The sequence below is a fragment of the Hyla sarda genome, chromosome 10, assembly GCF_029499605.1.
Source record: "Hyla sarda isolate aHylSar1 chromosome 10, aHylSar1.hap1, whole genome shotgun sequence".
NCBI classification, from domain to species: domain Eukaryota; kingdom Metazoa; phylum Chordata; class Amphibia; order Anura; family Hylidae; genus Hyla; species Hyla sarda.
Genome location: NC_079198.1, coordinates 3,739,389 through 3,765,347, shown reverse-complemented (window position 1 = coordinate 3,765,347; position 25,959 = coordinate 3,739,389). Strand labels below are relative to the sequence as shown.

Genomic DNA, 25,959 nt, shown 5'->3' with positions numbered 1-25,959 from the left:
GGAGGCACTGCTGAGATTTCTAGTTTTGACACAGCAGGAGGCACTGCTGAGATTTGTAGTTTTGACACAGCAGGAGGCACTGCTGAGATTTGTAGTTTTGACACAGCAGGAGGCACTGCTGAGATTTGTAGTTTTGACACAGCTGGAGGCACTGCTGAGAGTTGTAATTTTGACACAGCAGGAGGCACTGCTGAGATTTGTAATTTTGACACAGCTGGAGGCACTGCTGAGATTTGTAGTTTTGACACAGCAGGAGGCACTGCTGAGATTTGTGGTTTTGACACAGCAGGAGGCACTGCTGAGATTTGTAGTTTTGACACAGCAGGAGGCACTGCTGAGATTTGTAGTTTTGACACAGCAGGAGGCACTGCTGAGATTTGTAGTCTTGACACAGCAGGAGGCACACTGATTGGGAAATTGGAAAGTTGGATAAGGGATAACTAATTTAAAGATGAAATACCCCTTTATTGAATCCTTTGCTGACCTGTTCCCTGCGGTGAGTAAATCTGTGTCTGGTTGGTCTCAGGTGGAGGAGCTGAAGACTCAGCTGTGTGTGGTGGAGGATGCCAGGGACGCGGTGCGGCGGGAGCTGATTGAAGCGCACCGGCGCGTGCGGGATAGTCACGAGTCTGCGGAGGTTCACAAGAAGGAAGTCCTGGATCTGCGCCGACTGCTGAGCGATGAATCCAAAGAGAAGGAAACCGTGCAGAAATCCAATGAGGAGCTCCGGGGAGCAGTGCGGCGGGCCGAGAGCGAGCGCATCAGGTACCGATCCATCTCTCAGGTACCCCACTCCCCCCATCATACACTATATGTCCTGTTATACCCCACATCTCCCATCATACACTATACATCCTATCATACACCACTCCCCCCATCATACACTATACATCCTATCATACACCACCCCTCCCATCATACACTGTACATCCTATCATACACCACTCCCCCCATCATACACTATACATCCTATCATACACCACCCCTCCCATCATACACTATACATCCTATCATATACCACTCCCCCCATCATACACTATACATCCTATCATACCCCACATCTCCCATCATACACTATACATCCTATCATACACCACCCCTCCCATCATACACTATACATCCTATCATACACCACTCCTCCCATCATACACTATACATCCTATCATACACCACTCCTCCCATCATACACTATACATCCTATCATACACCACTCCTCCCATCATACACTATACATCCTATCATACACCACTCCTCCCATCATACACTATACATCCTATCATATACCACTCCTCCCATCATACACTATACATCCTATCATACACCACTCCTCCTATCATACATCACTCCCCCCCATCATACACTATATGTCCTATCATACACCACCCCTCCCATCATACACTATACATCCTATCATACACCACCCCTCCCATCATACACTATACATCCTATCGTACACCACTCCTCCCATCATACACTATACATCCTATCATACACCACTCCTCCCATCATACACTATACATCCTATCATACACCACTCCTCCCATCATACACTATACATCCTATCATACACCACTCCTCCCATCATACACTATATGTCCTGTTATACCCCACATCTCCCATCATACACTATACATCCTATCATACACCACTCCTCCCATCATACACTATACATCCTATCATACACCACTCCTCCCATCATACACTATACATCCTATCATACATCACTCCTCCCATCATACACTATACATCCTATCATACACCACTCCTCCCATCATACACTATACATCCTATCATACATCACTCCTCCCATCATACACTATACATCCTATCATACACCACTCCTCCCATCATACACTATACATCCTATCATACATCACTCCTCCCATCATACACTATACATCCTATCATACATCACTCCTCCCATCATACACTATACATCCTATCATACACCACTCCTCCCATCATACACTATACATCCTATCATACATCACCCCTCCCATCATACACTATACATCCTATCATGCACCACTCCCCCCATCATACACTATACATCCTATCATACATCACCCCTCCCATCATACACTATACATCCTATCATACACCACTCCTCCCATCATACACTATATGTCCTGTTATACCCCACATCTCCCATCATACACTATACATCCTATCATACACCACTCCTCCCATCATACACTATACATCCTATCATACACCACCCCTCCCATCATACACTATACATCCTATCATACACCACTCCCCCCATCATACACTATACATCCTATCATACACCACTCCTCCCATCATACACTGTACATCCTATCATACACCACTCCTCCCATCATACACTATACATCCTATCATACACCACCCCTCCCATCATACACTATACATCCTATCATACACCACTCCCCCCATCATACACTATACATCCTATCATACACCACCCCTCCCATCATACACTATACATCCTATCATACACCACTCCTCCCATCATACACTATACATCCTATCATACACCACTCCCCCCATCATACACTATACATCCTATCATACACCACTCCTCCCATCATACACTATACATCCTATCATACACCACCCCTCCCATCATACACTGTACATCCTATCATACCCCACTCCTCCCATCATACACTATACATCCTATCATACCCCACTCCTCCCATCATACACTATACATCCTATCATACACCACTCCTCCCATCATACACTATACATCCTATCATACACCACCCCTCCCATCATACACTATACATCCTATCATACACCACTCCCCCCATCATACACTATACATCCTATCATACACCACCCCTCCCATCATACACTATACATCCTATCATACACCACTCCTCCCATCATACACTATACATCCTATCATACACCACTCCCCCCATCATACACTATACATCCTATCATACACCACCCCTCCCATCATACACTGTACATCCTATCATACCCCACTCCTCCCATCATACACTATACATCCTATCATACCCCACTCCTCCCATCATACACTATACATCCTATCATACACCACTCCTCCCATCATACACTATACATCCTATCATACACCACTCCTCCCATCATACACTATACATCCTATCATACACCACCCCTCCCGTCATACACTGTACATCCTATCATACACCACCCCTCCCGTCATACACTATACATCCTATCATACACCACTCCTCCCATCATACACTATACATCCTATCATACACCACTCCTCCCATCATACACTATACATCCTATCATACACCACCCCTCCCGTCATACACTGTACATCCTATCATACACCACCCCTCCCGTCATACACTATACATCCTATCATACACCACTCCTCCCATCATACACTATACATCCTATCATACACCACTCCTCCCATCATACACCACTCCTCCCATCATACACTATACATCCTATCATACACCACTCCTCCCATCATACACTATACATCCTATCATACACCACTCCCCCCATCATACACTATACATCCTATCATACACCACTCCTCCCATCATACACTATACATCCTATCATACACCACTCCTCCCATCATACACTATACATCCTATCATACACCACTCCTCCCATCATACACTATACATCCTATCATACACCACTCCTCCCATCATACACTATACATCCTATCATACACCACTCCTCCCATCATACACCACTCCCCCCATCATACACTATATGTCCTGTTATACCCCACATCTCCCATCATACACTATACATCCTATCATACACCACTCCTCCCATCATACACTATACATCCTATCATACACCACTCCTCCCATCATACACTATACATCCTATCATACACCACTCCTCCCATCATACACCACTCCTCCCATCATACCCCACTCCCCCCATCATACACTATATGTCCTGTTATACCCCACATCTCCCATCATACACTATACATCCTATCATACACCACTCCTCCCATCATACACTGTACATCCTATCATACACCACCCCTCCCATCATACACTGTACATCCTATCATACACCACCCCTCCCATCATACACTATACATCCTATCATACACCACCCCTCCCGTCATACACTATACATCCTATCATACACCACTCCTCCCATCATACACTATACGTCCTATCATACACCACTCCTCCCATCATACACTGTACATCCTATCATACACCACTCCTCCCGTCATACACTATACATCCTATCATACACCACTCCTCCCATCATACACTATACATCCTATCATACACCACTCCCCCCATCATACACTATACATCCTATCATACACCACCCCTCCCATCATACACTATACATCCTATCATACACCACCCCTCCCATCATACACTGTACATCCTATCATACACCACTCCTCCCATCATACACTATACATCCTATCATACACCACTCCTCCCATCATACACTATACATCCTATCATACACAACTCCTCCCATCATACACTATACATCCAATCCTACACCACTCCTCCCATCATACACCACCCCTCCCGTCATACACTATACATCCTATCATACACCACCCCTCCCATCATACACTATACATCCTATCATACACCACTCCTCCCATCATACACTATACATCCTATCATACACCACTCCTCCCATCATACACTATACATCCTATCGTACACCACTCCTCCCATCATACACTATACATCCTATCATACACCACTCCTCCCATCATACACCACCCCTCCCATCATACACTGTACATCCTATCATACACCACTCCTCCCATCATACACTATACATCCTATCATATACCACTCCTCCCATCATACACTATACATCCTATCATACACCACTCCTCCCATCATACACTATACATCCTATCATACACCACTCCTCCTATCATACACCACTCCTCCCATCATACACTATACATCCTATCATACACCACTCCTCCCATCATACACCACTCCTCCCATCATACACCACTCCTCCCATCATACACTGTACATCCTATCATACACCACCCCTCCCGTCATACACTATACGTCCTATCATACACCCCTCCTCCCATCATACACTATACATCCCATCATACACCACCCCTCCCATCATACACTATACATCCTATCATACACCACCCCTCCCGTCATACACTATACATCCTATCATACACCACCCCTCCCATCATACACTATACATCCTATCATACACCACCCCTCCCGTCATACACTGTACATCCTATCATACACCACTCCTCCCATCATACACTATACATCCTATCATACACCACTCCTCCCATCATACACCACTCCTCCCATCATACACTATACATCCTATCATACACCACCCCTCCCATCATACACTATACATCCTATCATACACCACTCCTCCCATCATACACCACTCCTCCCATCATACACCACTCCCCCCATCATACACTATATGTCCTGTTATACCCCACATCTCCCATCATACACTATACATCCTATCATACACCACTCCCCCCATCATACACTATACATCCTATCATACACCACCCCTCCCATCATACACTATACATCCTATCATACACCACCCCTCCCGTCATACACTATACATCCTATCATACACCACCCCTCCCATCATACACTATACATCCTATCATACACCACCCCTCCCGTCATACACTATACATCCTATCATACCCCACTCCTCCCATCATACACTGTACATCCTATCATACACCACTCCTCCCATCATACACTGTACATCCTATCATACACCACTCCTCCTATCATACACCACCCCTCCCATCATACACTATACATCCTATCATATACCACCCCTCCCATCATACACTATATGTCCTGTTATACCCCACATCTCCCATCATACACTATACATCCTATCATATACCACCCCTCCCATCATACACTATATGTCCTGTTATACCCCACATCTCCCATCATACACTATACATCCTATCATACACCACCCCTCCCGTCATACACTATATGTCCTGTTATACCCCACATCTCCCAACATACACTATACATCCTATCATACACCACTCCTCCCATCATACACTATATGTCCTGTTATACCCCACATCTCCCAACATACACTATACATCCTATCATACACCACTCCTCCCATCATACACTATACATCCTATCATATACCACTCCCCCCATCATACACTATACATCCTATCATACCCCACTCCTCCCATCATACACTGTACATCCTATCATACACCACCCCTCCCATCATACACTGTACATCCTATCATACACCACTCCTCCTATCATACACCACTCCTCCCATCATACACTGTACATCCTATCATACACCACTCCTCCTATCATACACCACTCCTCCCATCATACACTATACATCCTATCATATACCACTCCTCCCATCATACACTATACATCCTATCATACACCACTCCTCCCATCATACACTATACATCCTATCGTACACCACTCCTCCCATCATACACCACTCCTCCCATCATACACTATACATCCTATCGTACACCACTCCTCCCATCATACACTATACATCCTATCATATACCACTCCTCCCATCATACACTATACATCCTATCATATACCACTCCTCCCATCATACACTATACATCCTATCATACACCACTCCTCCCATCATACACCACCCCTCCCATCATACACTGTACATCCTATCATACACCACCCCTCCCGTCATACACTATACATCCTATCATATACCACTCCTCCCATCATACACTATACATCCTATCATACACCACTCCTCCCATCATACACCACCCCTCCCATCATACACTATACATCCTATCATACACCACCCCTCCCGTCATACACTATACATCCTATCATACACCACCCCTCCCGTCATACACTATACATCCTATCATACACCACTCCTCCCATCATACACTATACGTCCTATCATACACCACTCCTCCCATCATACACTGTACATCCTATCATACACCACTCCTCCCGTCATACACTATACATCCTATCATACACCACTCCTCCCATCATACACTATACATCCTATCATACACCACTCCTCCCATCATACACTATACATCCTATCATACACCACTCCTCCCATCATACACCACCCCTCCCATCATACACTGTACATCCTATCATACACCACTCCTCCCATCATACACTATACATCCTATCATACACCACTCCTCCCATCATACACTATACATCCTATCATACACCACTCCTCCCATCATACACTATATATCCAATCCTACACCACTCCTCCCATCATACACCACCCCTCCCATCATACACTATACATCCTATCATACACCACTCCTCCCATCATACACCACCCCTCCCATCATACACTATACATCCTATCATACACCACTCCTCCCATCATACACCACCCCTCCCATCATACACTATACATCCTATCATACACCACTCCTCCCATCATACACCACCCCTCCCATCATACACTATACATCCTATCATACACCACCCCTCCCGTCATACACCACTCCTCCCATCATACACTATACATCCTATCATACACCACTCCCCCCATCATACACTATACATCCTATCATACACCACCCCTCCCATCATACACTGTACATCCTATCATACACCACTCCTCCCATCATACACTGTACATCCTATCATACACCACTCCTCCTATCATACACCACCCCTCCCATCATACACTATACATCCTATCATATACCACCCCTCCCATCATACACTATATGTCCTGTTATACCCCACATCTCCCATCATACACTATACATCCTATCATATACCACTCCTCCCATCATACACTATACATCCTATCATACACCACTCCTCCCATCATACACTATACATCCTATCGTACACCACTCCTCCCATCATACACTATACATCCTATCATACACCACTCCTCCCATCATACACCACCCCTCCCATCATACACTGTACATCCTATCATACACCACTCCTCCCATCATACACTATACATCCTATCATATACCACTCCTCCCATCATACACTATACATCCTATCATACACCACTCCTCCCATCATACACTATACATCCTATCATACACCACTCCTCCTATCATACACCACTCCTCCCATCATACACTATACATCCTATCATACACCACTCCTCCCATCATACACCACTCCTCCCATCATACACCACTCCTCCCATCATACACTGTACATCCTATCATACACCACCCCTCCCGTCATACACTATACGTCCTATCATACACCCCTCCTCCCATCATACACTATACATCCCATCATACACCACCCCTCCCATCATACACTATACATCCTATCATACACCACCCCTCCCGTCATACACTATACATCCTATCATACACCACCCCTCCCATCATACACTATACATCCTATCATACACCACCCCTCCCGTCATACACTGTACATCCTATCATACACCACTCCTCCCATCATACACTATACATCCTATCATACACCACTCCTCCCATCATACACTATACATCCTATCATACACCACTCCTCCCATCATACACTATACATCCTATCATACACCACCCCTCCCATCATACACTGTACATCCTATCATACACCACTCCTCCCATCATACACTATACATCCTATCATACACCACTCCTCCCATCATACACTATACATCCTATCATACACCACTCCTCCCATCATACACTATACATCCAATCCTACACCACTCCTCCCATCATACACCACCCCTCCCGTCATACACTATACATCCTATCATACACCACCCCTCCCATCATACACCACTCCTCCCATCATACACCACCCCTCCCATCATACACTATACATCCTATCATACACCACTCCTCCCATCATACACTATACATCCTATCATACACCACTCCTCCCATCATACACCACCCCTCCCATCATACACTATACATCCTATCATACACCACTCCTCCCGTCATACACTATACATCCTATCATACACCACTCCTCCCATCATACACTATACGTCCTATCATACACCACTCCTCCCATCATACACTATACGTCCTATCATACACCACTCCTCCCATCATACACTATACGTCCTATCATACACCACTCCTCCCGTCATACACTATACATCCTATCATACACCACTCCTCCCATCATACACCACCCCTCCCATCATACACTATACATCCTATCATACACCACTCCCCCCATCATACACTATACATCCTATCATACACCACTCCTCCCATCATACACTATACATCCTATCATACACCACTCCTCCCATCATACACCACCCCTCCCATCATACACTATACATCCTATCATACACCACCCCTCCCGTCATACACTATACATCCTATCATATACCACTCCTCCCATCATACACTATACATCCTATCATACACCACTCCTCCTATCATACACCACTCCTCCCATCATACACTATACGTCCTATCATACACCACTCCTCCCATCATACACTATACATCCTATCATACACCACTCCTCCTATCATACACCACCCCTCCCATCATACACTATACATCCTATCATATACCACCCCTCCCATCATACACTATACATCCTATCATACACCACTCCTCCCATCATACACTATACATCCTATCATACACCACTCCTCCCATCATACACTATACATCCTATCATACACCACTCCTCCCATCATACACTATACATCCTATCATACACCACTCCTCCCATCATACACTATACATCCTATCATACACCACTCCTCCCATCATACACTATACATCCTATCATACACCACTCCTCCCATCATACACTATACATCCTATCATACACCACCCCTCCCATCATACACTATACATCCTATCATACACCACTCCTCCCATCATACACTATACGTCCTATCATACACCACTCCCCCCATCATACACTATACATCCTATCATACACCACTCCCCCCATCATACACTATACATCCTATCATACACCACTCCCCCCATCATACACCACACGTTTTCTCTTACACCATATTGGAGTCGCGTTCCTGTTCCGAGCTCCTCACCCGTATTTTCTCCCCCCGCAGCCTGAAGCGCAGTAATGAGGAGAAGGAGCAGCGTCTTTCAGTCTTGGAGGAGTCTCGAGCAGCTATGGAGAAGGAGGCATCGGATCTGCGCAGCAACCTGAGGGAGGTGGAGCGGTCACGGCTGGAGGCGCGGAGGGAACTGCAGGATCTCCGCAGACAGGTGAGCAGGATGGGGGCTATGCTTGGTGAAGATGGGGACTGATGGTGGTGACCCCCAGGGGCTCGGTCTTTAGCATTTTACCCTTGAGAAGGCAGCAGCATATGGTATGTAGCAGGGGAGGAACTACAAATCCCAGCATTATCTACCAGGAATGTCAGGTCCCTGTTCTTTCAGTCAGTGCCCAATCTCACATCTCTCTTTTATTTTTCAGCTGAAGGTTCTGGATGATGAGGGTGTGAAGCGCGGCCGGGATCTGGCGGAGGTGCAGACGCGTCTGTCTATGTTTGAACAGCGGGAAGAGGAGACGCGCAGAGACACCTTCTCCCTGAAACAGAAGCTCCTGGAGACTGAGAACGGCCGCGAAGCCGCCAGAAAAGAGGTGAGCGAGTGCGTCCGTACTGTGTGAGGATGGGCGGCCACGGACCACGTTACTGACCTCTCCTCCCCCACAGCTCGGCGCCCTCCAGAGGAAGCTGTCCGAGATGGAGACCGACTTCAGCCTTCGGGAGAAGGAGCTTCAGGGCAGCCTGGAGGAGGCGCGAGGCAATGAGAAGAAGCTGCTGGACAACACGCGCAACCTGGAGATCAAACTCCTCGCGTCACAGGAGGAGGTGGCCCAGCTGAGCCTGAAACTGAGCGCCAGCGAGGGCCGCGTGCACGGACTGGAGGCCGAACTGTCCCGGCTGGAGGGGCTGAAGAGGGAGCTGGAGTTCAAGCTGAGCAGCGTCCACTCTGCCCTAAGGAGGACACTGGGGATCGGCCGCGCCGGACGCACACCGAGCCCAGCCGTACGAGGGCGCAGTGGCTCCCCCAAGAGGACATTCTCACCTCTGAAGGGTAAATCTTATTATACAAATAACTCTGTGACCTCACGGGAAGGTTCCCCCCACATCACAGTCTCCTCTTCACCTAGGATTCGACAACACGTACACGACCACCACTGATGGGCGGGGCAGCCCCATCCCCCGCACGGGAAGTCCAGAACGCAGCAAGACCCCAGAGAGGGCGACGTCACCCACCCGCGGGGAGCTGCTGACCGCAGACATTGACCCGGAGGTGATTCGAGGCGCACTGCGCGATTTTCTCCAGGAACTGCGGGACACTCAGCGAGAAAGGGTGAGAAACGGAGTCAGGTGATCTATGGTGGTCGCCACCTGTTCTATAACAGCAGTGTATTCCCAAACAATGTGCCTCCAGCTGTTGCAAAATTAGAACTCCCAGTAAGCCCAGACAGCCTTGGTAGGGAACCGCTGCTATGGATCATTCAACTTCAACCCATGGCTTTCCAGCTGTTGCAATTCTACAACTCCCAGCCTTTGACTGTCCGGGCATGCTGGGAGTTGTAGTTTTGCGACAGCTGAAGGAAGGAAACCTGGATCATTCAGCTTCAACCCTGGTAGGGAAACACTGCTATGGATCATTCAGCTTTAACCCATGGCTTTCAAGCTGTTGCAAAACTATAACTCCCAGCATACCCGGACAGCCTTTGGCATGCTGAGAGTTGTAGTTTTGCAACAGCTGAGGCACCCTGATTAGAAAAAAGTGCTATGAATCATTCATTTCCAACCCATGGCTTTTCAGTTTTTGCAAAACTACAACTCCCAGTGTGCCTGGACAGCCTTTGGCATGCTAAGAGTTGTAGTTTTGCAACAGCTGAAGTCACCCTGGTAGGGAAACACTGCTATGGATCATTCAGCTTCAACCCAGCATGCCCGGTGTGTCCCTACCAGGATGCCTTCAGCTATTGCAAAACTACAACTCCCAGCATGCCCAGACAGCCAAAGGCTGGGAGTTGTAGAATTGCAACAGCTGGAGGCACCCTGATTTGAAAAAAATGCTATGAATCATTCATCTCCAACCCATGGCTTTCCAGCTGTTGCAAAACTACAACTCCCAGCATGCCCGGACACACTGTATTACAGGGATGTGTTATGTACCTCCTACGAGTGTCTCCCCAGTGAAGGGATTAAATAAGAGCGGGAGCCATCACTCAGAATGTGTAGGTCTTGTGCTGGCCATGCGTTATAGTGACAGTATAGATCGGGCACGTCTGCTAACAGGCACATGTTACCAACCTCACATACCCTGGGGCCTGAACTACTTACCAGATGACTGACCTGTGACGGCCACAAACCTAAAATCCTTTCTCTGTTGTAGGACGATCTGCGCACACAGGTTGGGGCCGCGTCCCGGCAGATGGTGGAGATAAAGGCCGAGAAGGATGAAGCCACCACCCGAGTGCAGCAGCTACAGAAAATGCTGTCCGAGGCTGAAGAGGGTGAGGAGTGCTTCAGAGGGTGGGCTGCAGGTGCTTCAGGGGGTGGGCAGCGAGTGTTTCAGAGGGTGGGCTGCAAGCGCTTCAGAGGGTGGGCTGCGGGTGCTTCAGAGGGTGGGCTGCAGGTGCTTCAGAGGGTGGGCAGCGAGTGTTTCAGAGGGTGGGCTGCAAGCGCTTCAGAGGGTGGGCTGCAAGCGCTTCAGAGGGTGGGCTGCGGGTGCTTCAGAGGGTGGGCTGCGGGTGCTTCAGAGGGTGGGCTGCGAGTGCTTCAGAGGGTGGGCTGCGAGTGCTTCAGAGGGTGGGCTGCGAGGGCTTCAGAGGGTGGGCTGCAAGTGCTTCAGAGGGTGGGCTGCGGGTGCTTCAGAGGGTAGGCTGCGGTGGGCTGCGAACGCTTCAGGGGGTGGGCTGCGAGCGCTTCAGAGGGTGGGCTGCGAGCGCTTCAGAGGGTGGGCTGCGAGCGCTTCAGGGGGTGGGCTGCGAGCGCTTCAGGGGGTGGGCTGCGAGCGCTTCAGGGGGTGGGCTGCGAGCGCTTCAGGGGGTGGGCTGCGAGCGCTTCAGGGGGTGGGCTGCGAGCGCTTCAGAGGGTGGGCTGTGAGCGCTTCAGAGGGTGGGCTGTGGGCGCTTCAGGAGGTGGTCTGCGAGCGCTTCAGAGGGTGGGCTGCGGGCGCTTCAGAGGGTGGGCTGCGGGTGCTTCAGAGGGTGGGCTGCGGGTGCTTCAGGGGGTGGCCTGCGAGCGCTTCAGAGGGTGGGCTGCGAGCGCTTCAGAGGGTGGGCTGCGGGCGCTTCAGGAGGTGGGCTGCGAGCGCTTCAGAGGGTGGGCTGCGGGTGCTTCAGAGGGTGGGCTGCGAGCGCTTCAGGGGGTGGCCTGCGAGCGCTTCAGAGGGTGGGCTGTGGGTGCTTCAGAGGGTGGGCTGCGAGCGCTTCAGGGGGTGGGCTGCGAGCGCTTCAGAGGGTGGGCTGCCTCCTATTATCTTCTGTTTGATACAATTCTTTATACTTCTACAGGGAAGCGCGCAGCAGACGGGAAGCTGAGTGCTGTGCAGACCACGCTGATCCTGCAGGAGGAAACGCTGCGGCGCTGCGACCGGGAGCGCAAGATAGGGCTGGAGAAAGCTGCGAGTCTGGAGCGGAGCCTGCAGGCGGCGGAGAGCGAGCACAGGGCGGCCCAGGTATTATTCATAGAGAAGAATATATCTACAATAATGACTCTGAAGCCAGTGTTTTCCAACCATGTTGCCTCCAGCTGTTTGAAAACATGCTGGGAGTTGTAGTTTTGCAACAGCTGGAGGCACACTGGATGGGAAACACTGCTGTAAGCCGACACTCTGAATGCAGGTGAATATTTTGCAGCCAGCACTAGCGAAGCTCCATAGATCTATGTGCAGTGAGCGCCCCCTAATGGTGTCTGCAGACCAGCACAGGGTCTCTTCCTCCCTCCATAGATCTATGCCCAGTGAGCGCCCCCTAATGGTGACTGCAGACCAGCACAGGGTCTCCTCCTCCCTCCATAGATCTATGTGCAGTGAGCGCCCCCTAATGGTGTCTGCAGACCAGCACAGGGTCTCTTCCTCCCTCCATAGATCTATGCCCAGTGAGCGCCCCCTAATGGTGACTGCAGACCAGCACAGGGTCTCCTCCTCCCTCCATAGATCTATGTGCAGTGAGCGCCCCCTAATGGTGTCTGCAGACCAGCACAGGGTCTCTTCCTCCCTCCATAGATCTATGTGCAGTGAGCGCCCCCTAATGGTGTCTGCAGACCAGCACAGTGTCTCCTCCTCCCTCCATAGATCTATGTGCAGTGAGCGCCCCCTAATGGTGTCATGGCTGACAGCTGGTTCTGGGTTTGTCCTCTGTGCAGATGCATTAACCCCGTCTTCTCCTTTGTCCACCAGGAGAAAGTCAATAAGATGAAAGCGAATGAAGCGAAACTTGACAGCGACAAACGTCGATTGAAGGAAGTGCTGGACGCCGCCGAGAATCGCAACACTAAGCTGGAGCTGTCCCGGAGAGGACTGGAGGGCGAGCTGCAGAGGGTCCGACTGGTGCTGGCCGACCGGGAGGCTGAGATGCAAGACATGCAGCAGCGGATAGAAGGGCTGCAGAGACAGGTGAGCAGAACATGATGTAGCAGAGCTGTAATACCAGACAAAACCATGAACAGGAGGGGCGCAGTTCCAGATCCTTCCCTTATATGTTACGCATACACTATATACCAGAATTTCCCAACCAGGGCGCCTCCAGCTGTTGCAAAACTACAACTCCCAGCATGCCCAGACAGCCTTCGGCTGTCTGGGCATGCTGGGAGTTGTAGTTTTTCAACAGCTGGAGGCCCCTAGGTTGGGAAGCACTGCTCTATACGCTTTATATAAATAGTTGCGGATTATTATCTATTGACCCCCTGCGCTCTGCAGCTGTCGGACAGTGAGATGAAGGTGGGCTCGCTGCAGCTGTGTGTGGACCGCCTGAACACCACGCTGGGGAAGGTCCAGGACAGCGAGAACGTATTAAAGGAGAAGGTGCTGAGCTTGTCCAGTGCCCTGTCCGAGAGCAACTCCAGCACCAGCGCCTCCCAGGAGAAGACGGGACAACTGCAGAAGCTTCTGACCTCCAGCGACCACGAGAGACGCATCCTGCAGGTCAGTCCTCTGCAGAACATCGCACCTCTGAACACCATATACTAGACTGCGCCCTGATGTCTGTTCCTTCACCAGGAGCGTCTGGAGGCGGCGCGGATCGCCGTGGCTGATGGGAAGAAGCAGAATGCGGGGTTAATGGAGCAGATCCAGGAGCTGAGGGATGAAGCGGCAGAAGGAGAAGTGCGTCGCGTGGAGCTGGAAGGACAGGCCCGACAACTGCAGGAGGTTTGTTACTATTGATGCCGAGAGACATTCCCAGGGCCCCCCCCCCCATATATATATTCAGTGTCTCATATATGACCCCCCCCATATTTATATTCAGTGTCTCATATATGACCCCCCCCATATATATATTCAGTGTCTCATATATGACCCCCCCATATTTACATTCAGTGTCTCATATATGAACCCCCCCCCCATATATATATTCAGTGTCTCATATATGACCCCCCCCATATTTATATTCAGTGTCTCATATATGACCCCCCCCATATTTATATTCAGTGTCTCATATATGACCCCCCCCCCATATTTATATTCAGTGTCTCATATATGACCCCCCCCATATTTACATTCAGTGTCTCATATATGACCCCCCCCATATTTATATTCAGTGTCTCATATATGACCCCCCCCATATTTATATTCAGTGTCTCATATATGACCCCCCCCCCATATTTATATTCAGTGTCTCATATATGACCCCCCCATATTTACATTCAGTGTCTCATATATGACCCCCCCCCATATTTATATTCAGTGTCTCATATATGACCCCCCCCATATTTATATTCAGTGTCTCATATATGACCCCCCCATATTTACATTCAGTGTCTCATATATGACCCCCCCATATTTATATTCAGTGTCTCATATATGACCCCCCCATATTTATATTCAGTGTCTCATATATGACCCCCCCCATATATATATTCAGTGTCTCATACATGACCCCCCCCCATATTTATATTCAGTGTCTCATATATGACCCCCCCCCATATATATATTCAGTGTCTCATACATGACCCCCCCATATATATATTCAGTGTCTCATACATGACCCCCCCCCATATTTATATTCAGTGTCTCATATATGACCCCCCCATATTTACATTCAGTGTCTCATATATGACCCCCCCATATTTATATTCAGTGTCTCATATATCACCCCCCCCCCATATTTATATTCAGTGTCTCATATGACCCCCCCCATATTTATATTGAGTGTCATATATATGACCCCCCCCCATATTTACATTCAGTGTCTCATATATGACCCCCCCCATATATTTATATTCAGTGTCTCATATATGACCCCCCCATATATTTATATTCAGTGTCTCATATATGACCCCCCCCCCATATATTTATATTCAGTGTCTCATATATGACCCCCCCCCCGCATATTTATATTCAGTGTCTCATATATGACCCCCCCATATTTATATTCAGTGTCTCATATATGACCCCCCCCATATTTATATTCAGTGTCTCATACATGACCCCCCCCATATCTATATTCAGTGTCTCATATGACCCCCCCCCCATATATTTATATTCAGTGTCTCATATATGACCCCCCCCCCCGCATATTTATATTCAGTGTCTCATATATGACCCCCCCCCCATATTTATATTCAGTGTCTCATATATGACCCCCCCCCCATATATTTATATTCAGTGTCTCATATATGACCCCCCCATATATTTATATTCAGTGTCTCATATATGACCCCCCCATATATTTATATTCAGTGTCTCATATATGACCCCCCCCATATATTTATATTCAGTGTCTCATATATGACCCCCCCCATATATTTATATTCAGTGTCTCATATGACCCCCCCCCATATATTTATATTCAGTGTCTCATATATGACCCCCCCCATATATTTATATTCAGTGTCTCATATATGACCCCCCCATATATTTATATTCAGTGTCTCATATATGACCCCCCCATATATTTATATTCAGTGTCTCATATATGACCCCCCCCCCATATATTTATATTCAGTGTCTCATAGATGACCCCCCCCCCATATATTTATATTCAGTGTCTCATATATGACCCCCCCATATATTTATATTCAGTCTCATATATGACCCCCCCATATTTATATTCAGTGTCTCATATATGACCCCCCCCATATATTTATATTCAGTGTCTCATATATGACCCCCCCCCATATATTTATATTCAGTGTCTCATATATGACCCCCCCCATATATTTATATTCAGTGTCTCATATATGACCCCCCCCATATATTTATATTCAGTGTCTCATATATGACCCCCCCCCATATATTTATATTCAGTGTCTCATATATGACCCCCCCCCATATATTTATATTCAGTGTCTCATATATGACCCCCCCCCCCATATATTTATATTCAGTGTCTCATATATGACCCCCCCCATATATTTATATTCAGTGTCTCATATATGACCCCCCCCCATATATTTATATTCAGTGTCTCATATATGACCCCCCCCATATATTTATATTCAGTGTCTCATATATGACCCCCCCCCCATATATTTATATTCAGTGTCTCATATATGACCCCCCCATATATTTATATTCAGTGTCTCATATATGACCCCCCCCCCCATATTTATATTCAGTGTCTCATATATGACCCCCCCCATATATTTATATTCAGTGTCTCATTTATGACCCCCCCCATATATTTATATTCAGTGTCTCATATATGACCCCCCCATATTTATATTCAGTGTCTCATATATGACCCCCCCCCCATATATTTATATTCAGTGTCTCATATATGACCCCCCCCATATATTTATATTCAGTGTCTCATATATGACCCCCCCCCATATATTTATATTCAGTGTCTCATATATGACCCCCCCCCATATATTTATATTCAGTGTCTCATATATGACCCCCCCATATATTTATATTCAGTGTCTCATATATGACCCCCCCCCCATATATTTATATTCAGTGTCTCATATATGACCCCCCCATATTTATATTCAGTGTCTCATATGACCCCCCCCATATATTTATATTCAGTGTCTCATATATGACCCCCCCCCATATATTTATATTCAGTGTCTCATATATGACCCCCCCCCATATTTACATTCAGTGTCTCATATGACCCCCCCCATATATTTTTATTCAGTGTCTCATATATGACCCCCCCCATATTTATATTCAGTGTCTCATATATGACCCCCCCATATTTATATTCAGTGTCTCATATATGACCCCCCCCCATATATTTATATTCAGTGTCTCATATATGACCCCCCCCCATATATTTATATTCAGTGTCTCATATATGACCCCCCCCCTATATATAAATATTCAGTTTCTCATATATGACCCCCCCCCATATATTTATATTCAGTGTCTCATATATGACCCCCCCATATTTATATTCAGTGTCTCATATATGACCCCCCCATATATTTATATTCAGTGTCTCATATATGACCCCCCCCCCCCATATTTATATTCAGTGTCTCATATATGACCCCCCCCATATATTTATATTCAGTGTCTCATATATGACCCCCCCCTATATATAAATATTCAGTGTCTCATATATGACCCCCCCCCATATATTTATATTCAGTGTCTCATATATGACCCCCCCCCATATATTTATATTCAGTTTCTCATATATGACCCCCCCCATATATTTATATTCAGTGTCTCATATATGACCCCCCCCCATATATTTATATTCAGTTTCTCATATATGACCCCCCCCATATATTTATATTCAGTGTCTCATATATGACCCCCCCCATATATTTATATTCAGTTTCTCATATATGACCCCCCCCCCATATATTTATATTCAGTTTCTCATATATGACCCCCCCCATATATTTATATTCAGTTTCTCATATATGACCCCCCCCCATATATAAATATTCAGTGTCTCATATATGACCCCCCCCATATATTTATATTCAGTGTCTCATATATGACCCCCCCCATATATTTATATTCAGTGTCTCATATATGACCCCCCCCCCATATTTATATTCAGTGTCTCATATATGACCCCCCCCCATATATTTATATTCAGTGTCTCATATATGACCCCCCCCCATATATTTATATTCAGTGTCTCATATATGACCCCCCCCATATATTTATATTCAGTGTCTCATATATGACCCCCCCCCATATATTTATATTCAGTGTCTCATATATGACCCCCCCCCATATATTTATATTCAGTGTCTCATATATGACCCCCCCCCATATATTTATATTCAGTGTCTCATATATGACCCCCCCCATATATTTATATTCAGTGTCTCATATATGACCCCCCCATATTTATATTCAGTGTCTCATATATGACCCCCCCATATTTATATTCAGTGTCTCATATATGACCCCCCCCCATATTTATATTCAGTGTCTCATATATGACCCCCCCCCCTATATTTATATTCAGTGTCTCATATATGACCCCCCCCCATATATTTATATTCAGTGTCTCATATATGACCCCCCCCCATATATTTATATTCAGTGTCTCATATATGACCCCCCCCATATTTATATTCAGTGTCTCATATATGACCCCCCCCATATTTATATTCAGTGTCTCATATATGACCCCCCCCCATATATTTATATTCATTGTCTCATATATGACCCCCCCCCCATATATTTATATTCAGTGTCTCATATATGACCCCCCCCCATATATTTATATTCAGTGTCTCATATATGACCCCCCCCATATATTTATATTCAGTGTCTCATATATGACCCCCCCCCATATTTATATTCAGTGTCTCATATATGACCCCCCCCATATATTTATATTCAGTGTCTCATATATGACCCCCCCCATATTTACATTCAGTGTCTCATATATGACCCCCCCATATATTTATATTCAGTGTCTCATATATGACCCCCCCCCCATATATTTATATTCAGTGTCTCATATATGACCCCCCCCATATATTTATATTCAGTGTCTCATATATGACCCCCCCCCATATTTTATATTCAGTGTCTCATATATGACCCCCCCCATATATTTATATTCAGTGTCTCATATATGACCCCCCCCCATATATTTATATTCAGTGTCTCATATATGACCCCCCCCCATATTTATATTCAGTGTCTCATATATGACCCCCCCCCATATATTTATATTCAGTGTCTCATATATGACCCCCCCCCCATATATTTATATTCAGTGTCTCATATATGACCCCCCCCCCATATATTTATATTCAGTGTCTCATATATGACCCCCCCCATATATTTATATTCAGTGTCTCATATATGACCCCCCCCCCCCATATATTTATATTCAGTGTCTCATATATGACCCCCCCCCATATATTTATATTCAGTGTCTCATATATGACCCCCCCCCATATTTATATTCAGTGTCTCATATATGACCCCCCCCCATATATTTATATTCAGTGTCTCATATATGACCCCCCCCATATATTTATATTCAGTGTCTCATATATGACCCCCCCCATATATTTATATTCAGTGTCTCATATATGACCCCCCCCATATATTTATATTCAGTGTCTCATATATGACCCCCCCCCATATATTTATATTCAGTGTCTCATATATGACCCCCCCCCATATATTTATATTCAGTGTCTCATATATGACCCCCCCCCATATATTTATATTCAGTGTCTCATATATGACCCCCCCCCATATATTTATATTCAGTGTCTCATATATGACCCCCCCCCATATATTTATATTCAGTGTCTCATATATGACCCCCCCCATATATTTATATTCAGTGTCTCATATATGACCCCCCCCATATATTTATATTCAGTGTCTCATATATGACCCCCCCCATATATTTATATTCAGTGTCTCATATATGACCCCCCCCCATATATTTATATTCAGTGTCTCATATATGACCCCCCCCCATATATTTATATTCAGTGTCTCATATATGACCCCCCCCATATATTTATATTCAGTGTCTCATATATGACCCCCCCCCATATATTTATATTCAGTGTCTCATATATGACCCCCCCCATATATTTATATTCAGTGTCTCATATATGACCCCCCCCATATATTTATATTCAGTGTCTCATATATGACCCCCCCCCATATATTTATATTCAGTGTCTCATATATGACCCCCCCCCATATATTTATATTCAGTGTCTCATATATGACCCCCCCCATATATTTATATTCAGTGTCTCATATATGACCCCCCCCCATATATTTATATTCAGTGTCTCATATATGACCCCCCCATATATATATATTCAGTGTCTCATATATGACCCCCCCCCATATATTTATATTCAGTGTCTCATATATGACCCCCCCCATATATTTATATTCAGTGTCTCATATATGACCCCCCCCATATATTTATATTCAGTGTCTCATATATGACCCCCCCCATATATTTATATTCAGTGTCTCATATATGACCCCCCCCATATATTTATATTCAGTGTCTCATATATGACCCCCCCCATATATTTATATTCAGTGTCTCATATATGACCCCCCCCCATATATATATTCAGTGTCTCATATATGACCCCCCCCATATATTTATATTCAGTGTCTCATATATGACCCCCCCATATATTTATATTCAGTGTCTCATATATGACCCCCCCCCATATATTTATATTCAGTGTCTCATATATGACCCCCCCCATATATTTATATTCAGTGTCTCATATATGACCCCCCCCCATATATTTATATTCAGTGTCTCATATATGACCCCCCCCCATATATTTATATTCAGTGTCTCATATATGACCCCCCCCCATATATTTATATTCAGTGTCTCATATATGACCCCCCCCATATATTTATATTCAGTGTCTCATATATGACCCCCCCCATATATTTATATTCAGTGTCTCATATATGACCCCCCCCATATATTTATATTCAGTGTCTCATATATGACCCCCCCCATATTTATATTCAGTGTCTCATATATGACCCCCCCCCATATATTTATATTCAGTGTCTCATATATGACCCCCCCCATATTTATATTCAGTGTCTCATATATGACCCCCCCCCCATATATTTATATTCAGTGTCTCATATATGACCCCCCCCCATATATTTATATTCAGTGTCTCATATATGACCCCCCCCCATATATTTATATTCAGTGTCTCATATATGACCCCCCCATATATAGTTATATTCAAGTGTCTCATATATGACCCCCCCCCATATATTTATATTCAGTGTCTCATATATGACCCCCCCCATATATTTATATTCAGTGTCTCATATATGACCCCCCCCATATATTTATATTCAGTGTCTCATATATGACCCCCCCCATATTTATATTCAGTGTCTCATATATGACCCCCCCCCCATATATATATATTCAGTGTCTCATATATGACCCCCCCCCCATATTTATATTCAGTGTCTCATATATGACCCCCCCCCATATATTTATATTCAGTGTCTCATATATGACCCCCCCCATATATAAATATTCAGTGTCTCATATATGACCCCCCCCCATATATTTATATTCAGTGTCTCATATATGACCCCCCCCATATTTATATTCAGTGTCTCATATATGACCCCCCCCATATTTATATTCAGTGTCTCATATATGACCCCCCCCATATATTTATATTCAGTGTCTCATATATGACCCCCCCCATATATAAATATTCAGTGTCTCATATATGACCCCCCCCCCATATATTTATATTCAGTGTCTCATATATGACCCCCCCCATATATTTATATTCAGTGTCTCATATATGACCCCCCCCATATATTTATATTCAGTGTCTCATATATGACCCCCCCCCATATATAAATATTCAGTGTCTCATATATGACCCCCCCCCATATATTTATATTCAGTGTCTCATATATGACCCCCCCCCATATATTTATATTCAGTGTCTCATATATGACCCCCCCCATATATATATATTCAGTGTCTCATATATGACCCCCCCCCATATATTTATATTCAGTGTCTCATATATGACCCCCCCATATATTTATATTCAGTGTCTCATATATGACCCCCCCCATATATTTATATTCAGTGTCTCATATATGACCCCCCCCATATATTTTTATTCAATGTCTCATATATGTCCCCCCCCCATATTTATATTCAGTGTCTCATATATGACCCCCCCATATATTTATATTCAGTGTCTCATATATGTCCCCCCCATATTTATATTCAGTGTCTCATATATGTCCCCCCCCCATATATTATATTCAGTGTCTCATATATGACCCCCCCATATATTTATATTCAGTGTCTCATATATGACCCCCCCCCATATATTTATATTCAGTGTCTCATATATGACCCCCCCCCCCATATTTATATTCAGTGTCTCATATATGTCTCCCCCCCCCATATATTTATATTCAGTGTCTCATATATGACCCCCCCCATATATTTATATTCAGTGTCTCATATATGACCCCCCCCATATATTTATATTCAGTGTCTCATATATGACCCCCCCCCATATATTTATATTCAGTGTCTCATATATGACCCCCCCCCATATATTTATATTCAGTGTCTCATATATGACCCCCCCCCCATATATTTATATTCAGTGTCTCATATATGACCCCCCCCCGATATATTTATATTCAGTGTCTCATATATGACCCCCCCCCATATATTTATATTCAGTGTCTCATATATGACCCCCCCCATATATTTATATTCAGTGTCTCATATATGACCCCCCCCATATATTTATATTCAGTGTCTCATATATGACCCCCCCCCATATATTTATATTCAGTTTCTCATATATGACCCCCCCATATATTTATATTCAGTGTCTCATATATGACCCCCCCCCATATATTTATATTCAGTGTCTCATATATGACCCCCCCCATATATTTATATTCAGTGTCTCATATATGACCCCCCCCCCATATATTTATATTCAGTGTCTCATATATGACCCCCCCATATATTTATATTCAGTTTCTCATATATGACCCCCCCATATATTTATATTCAGTGTCTCATATATGACCCCCCCCATATATTTATATTCAGTGTCTCATATATGACCCCCCCCCCATATATTTATATTCAGTGTCTCATATATGACCCCCCCATATATTTATATTCAGTGTCTCATATATGACCCCCCCCATATATAAATATTCAGTGTCTCATATATGACCCCCCCCCATATATTTATATTCAGTGTCTCATATATGACCCCCCCCATATATTTATATTCAGTGTCTCATATATGACCCCCCCCCCCATATATTTATATTCAGTGTCTCATATATGACCCCCCCCCATATATTTATATTCAGTGTCTCATATATGACCCCCCCCCCATATTTATATTCAGTGTCTCATATATGACCCCCCCCCCCATATATTTATATTCAGTGTCTCATATATGACCCCCCCCATATATTTATATTCAGTGTCTCATATATGACCCCCCCCCATATTTATATTCAGTGTCTCATATATGACCCCCCCCCCATATATTTATATTCAGTGTCTCATATATGACCCCCCCCATATATTTATATTCAGTGTCTCATATATGACCCCCCCCCCATATATTTATATTCAGTGTCTCATATATGACCCCCCCCCATATATTTATATTCAGTGTCTCATATATGACCCCCCCCCATATTTATATTCAGTGGTCTCATATATGACCCCCCCCCATATATTTATATTCAGTGTCTCATATATGACCCCCCCCCATATATTTATATTCAGTGTCTCATATATGACCCCCCCCCATATATTTATATTCAGTGTCTCATATATGACCCCCCCCATATATTTATATTCAGTGTCTCATATATGACCCCCCCCCCCATATTTATATTCAGTGTCTCATATATGACCCCCCCCCATATATTTATATTCAGTGTCTCATATATGACCCCCCCCATATATTTATATTCAGTGTCTCATATATGACCCCCCCCATATTTATATTCAGTGTCTCATATATGACCCCCCCCATATATTTATATTCAGTGTCTCATATATGACCCCCCCCATATTTATATTCTGTGTCTCATATATGACCCCCCCCATATTTATATTCAGTGTCTCATATATGACCCCCCCCATATTTATATTCAGTGTCTCATATATGACCCCCCCCCCATATTTATATTCAGTGTCTCATATATGACCCCCCCCCATATTTATATTCTGTGTCTCATATATGACCCCCCCCATATATTTATATTCAGTGTCTCATATATGACCCCCCCCATATATTTATATTCAGTGTCTCATATATGACCCCCCCCATATATTTATATTCAGTGTCTCATATATGACCCCCCCCCATATTTATATTCTGTGTCTCATATATGACCCCCCCCATATTTATATTCAGTGTCTCATATATGACCCCCCCCCCCATATTTATATTCAGTGTCTCATGTATGACCCCCCCCATATTTATATTCAGTGTCTCATATATGACCCCCCCCATATATTTATATTCAGTGTCTCATATATGACCCCCCCCATATTTTATATTCAGTGTCTCATATATGACCCCCCCCCATATTTATATTCAGTGTCTCATATATGACCCCCCCCATATTTTATATTCAGTGTCTCATATATGACCCCCCCCCATATATTTATATTCAGTGTCTCATATATGACCCCCCCCATATATTTATATTCAGTGTCTCATATATGACCCCCCCCCCATATATTTATATTCAGTGTCTCATATATGACCCCCCCCATATATTTATATTCAGTGTCTCATATATGACCCCCCCCCATATATTTATATTCA

At 44.9% G+C, this 25,959-nt stretch overlaps 1 protein-coding gene across 6 annotated transcripts in view; it reads left to right on the top strand.

Moving 5' to 3' along the window:
• The window catches only part of CROCC (ciliary rootlet coiled-coil, rootletin), a 79,861-nt gene that overhangs the window by 47,834 nt on the left and 6,068 nt on the right, over positions 1-25,959 (top strand). For all 6 annotated transcript variants that reach the window (XM_056542930.1, XM_056542931.1, XM_056542934.1 and 3 more), the window contains exons 24-33: positions 527-765; positions 10,045-10,204; positions 10,416-10,583; positions 10,657-11,041; positions 11,118-11,320; positions 12,362-12,482; positions 13,485-13,648; positions 14,372-14,587; positions 14,891-15,115; positions 15,191-15,340. In XM_056542930.1, coding sequence (XP_056398905.1) covers positions 527-765; positions 10,045-10,204; positions 10,416-10,583; positions 10,657-11,041; positions 11,118-11,320; positions 12,362-12,482; positions 13,485-13,648; positions 14,372-14,587; positions 14,891-15,115; positions 15,191-15,340 — 2,031 coding nt within the window. The remainder of the gene's footprint in view (positions 1-526; positions 766-10,044; positions 10,205-10,415; positions 10,584-10,656; positions 11,042-11,117; positions 11,321-12,361; positions 12,483-13,484; positions 13,649-14,371; positions 14,588-14,890; positions 15,116-15,190; positions 15,341-25,959) is intronic.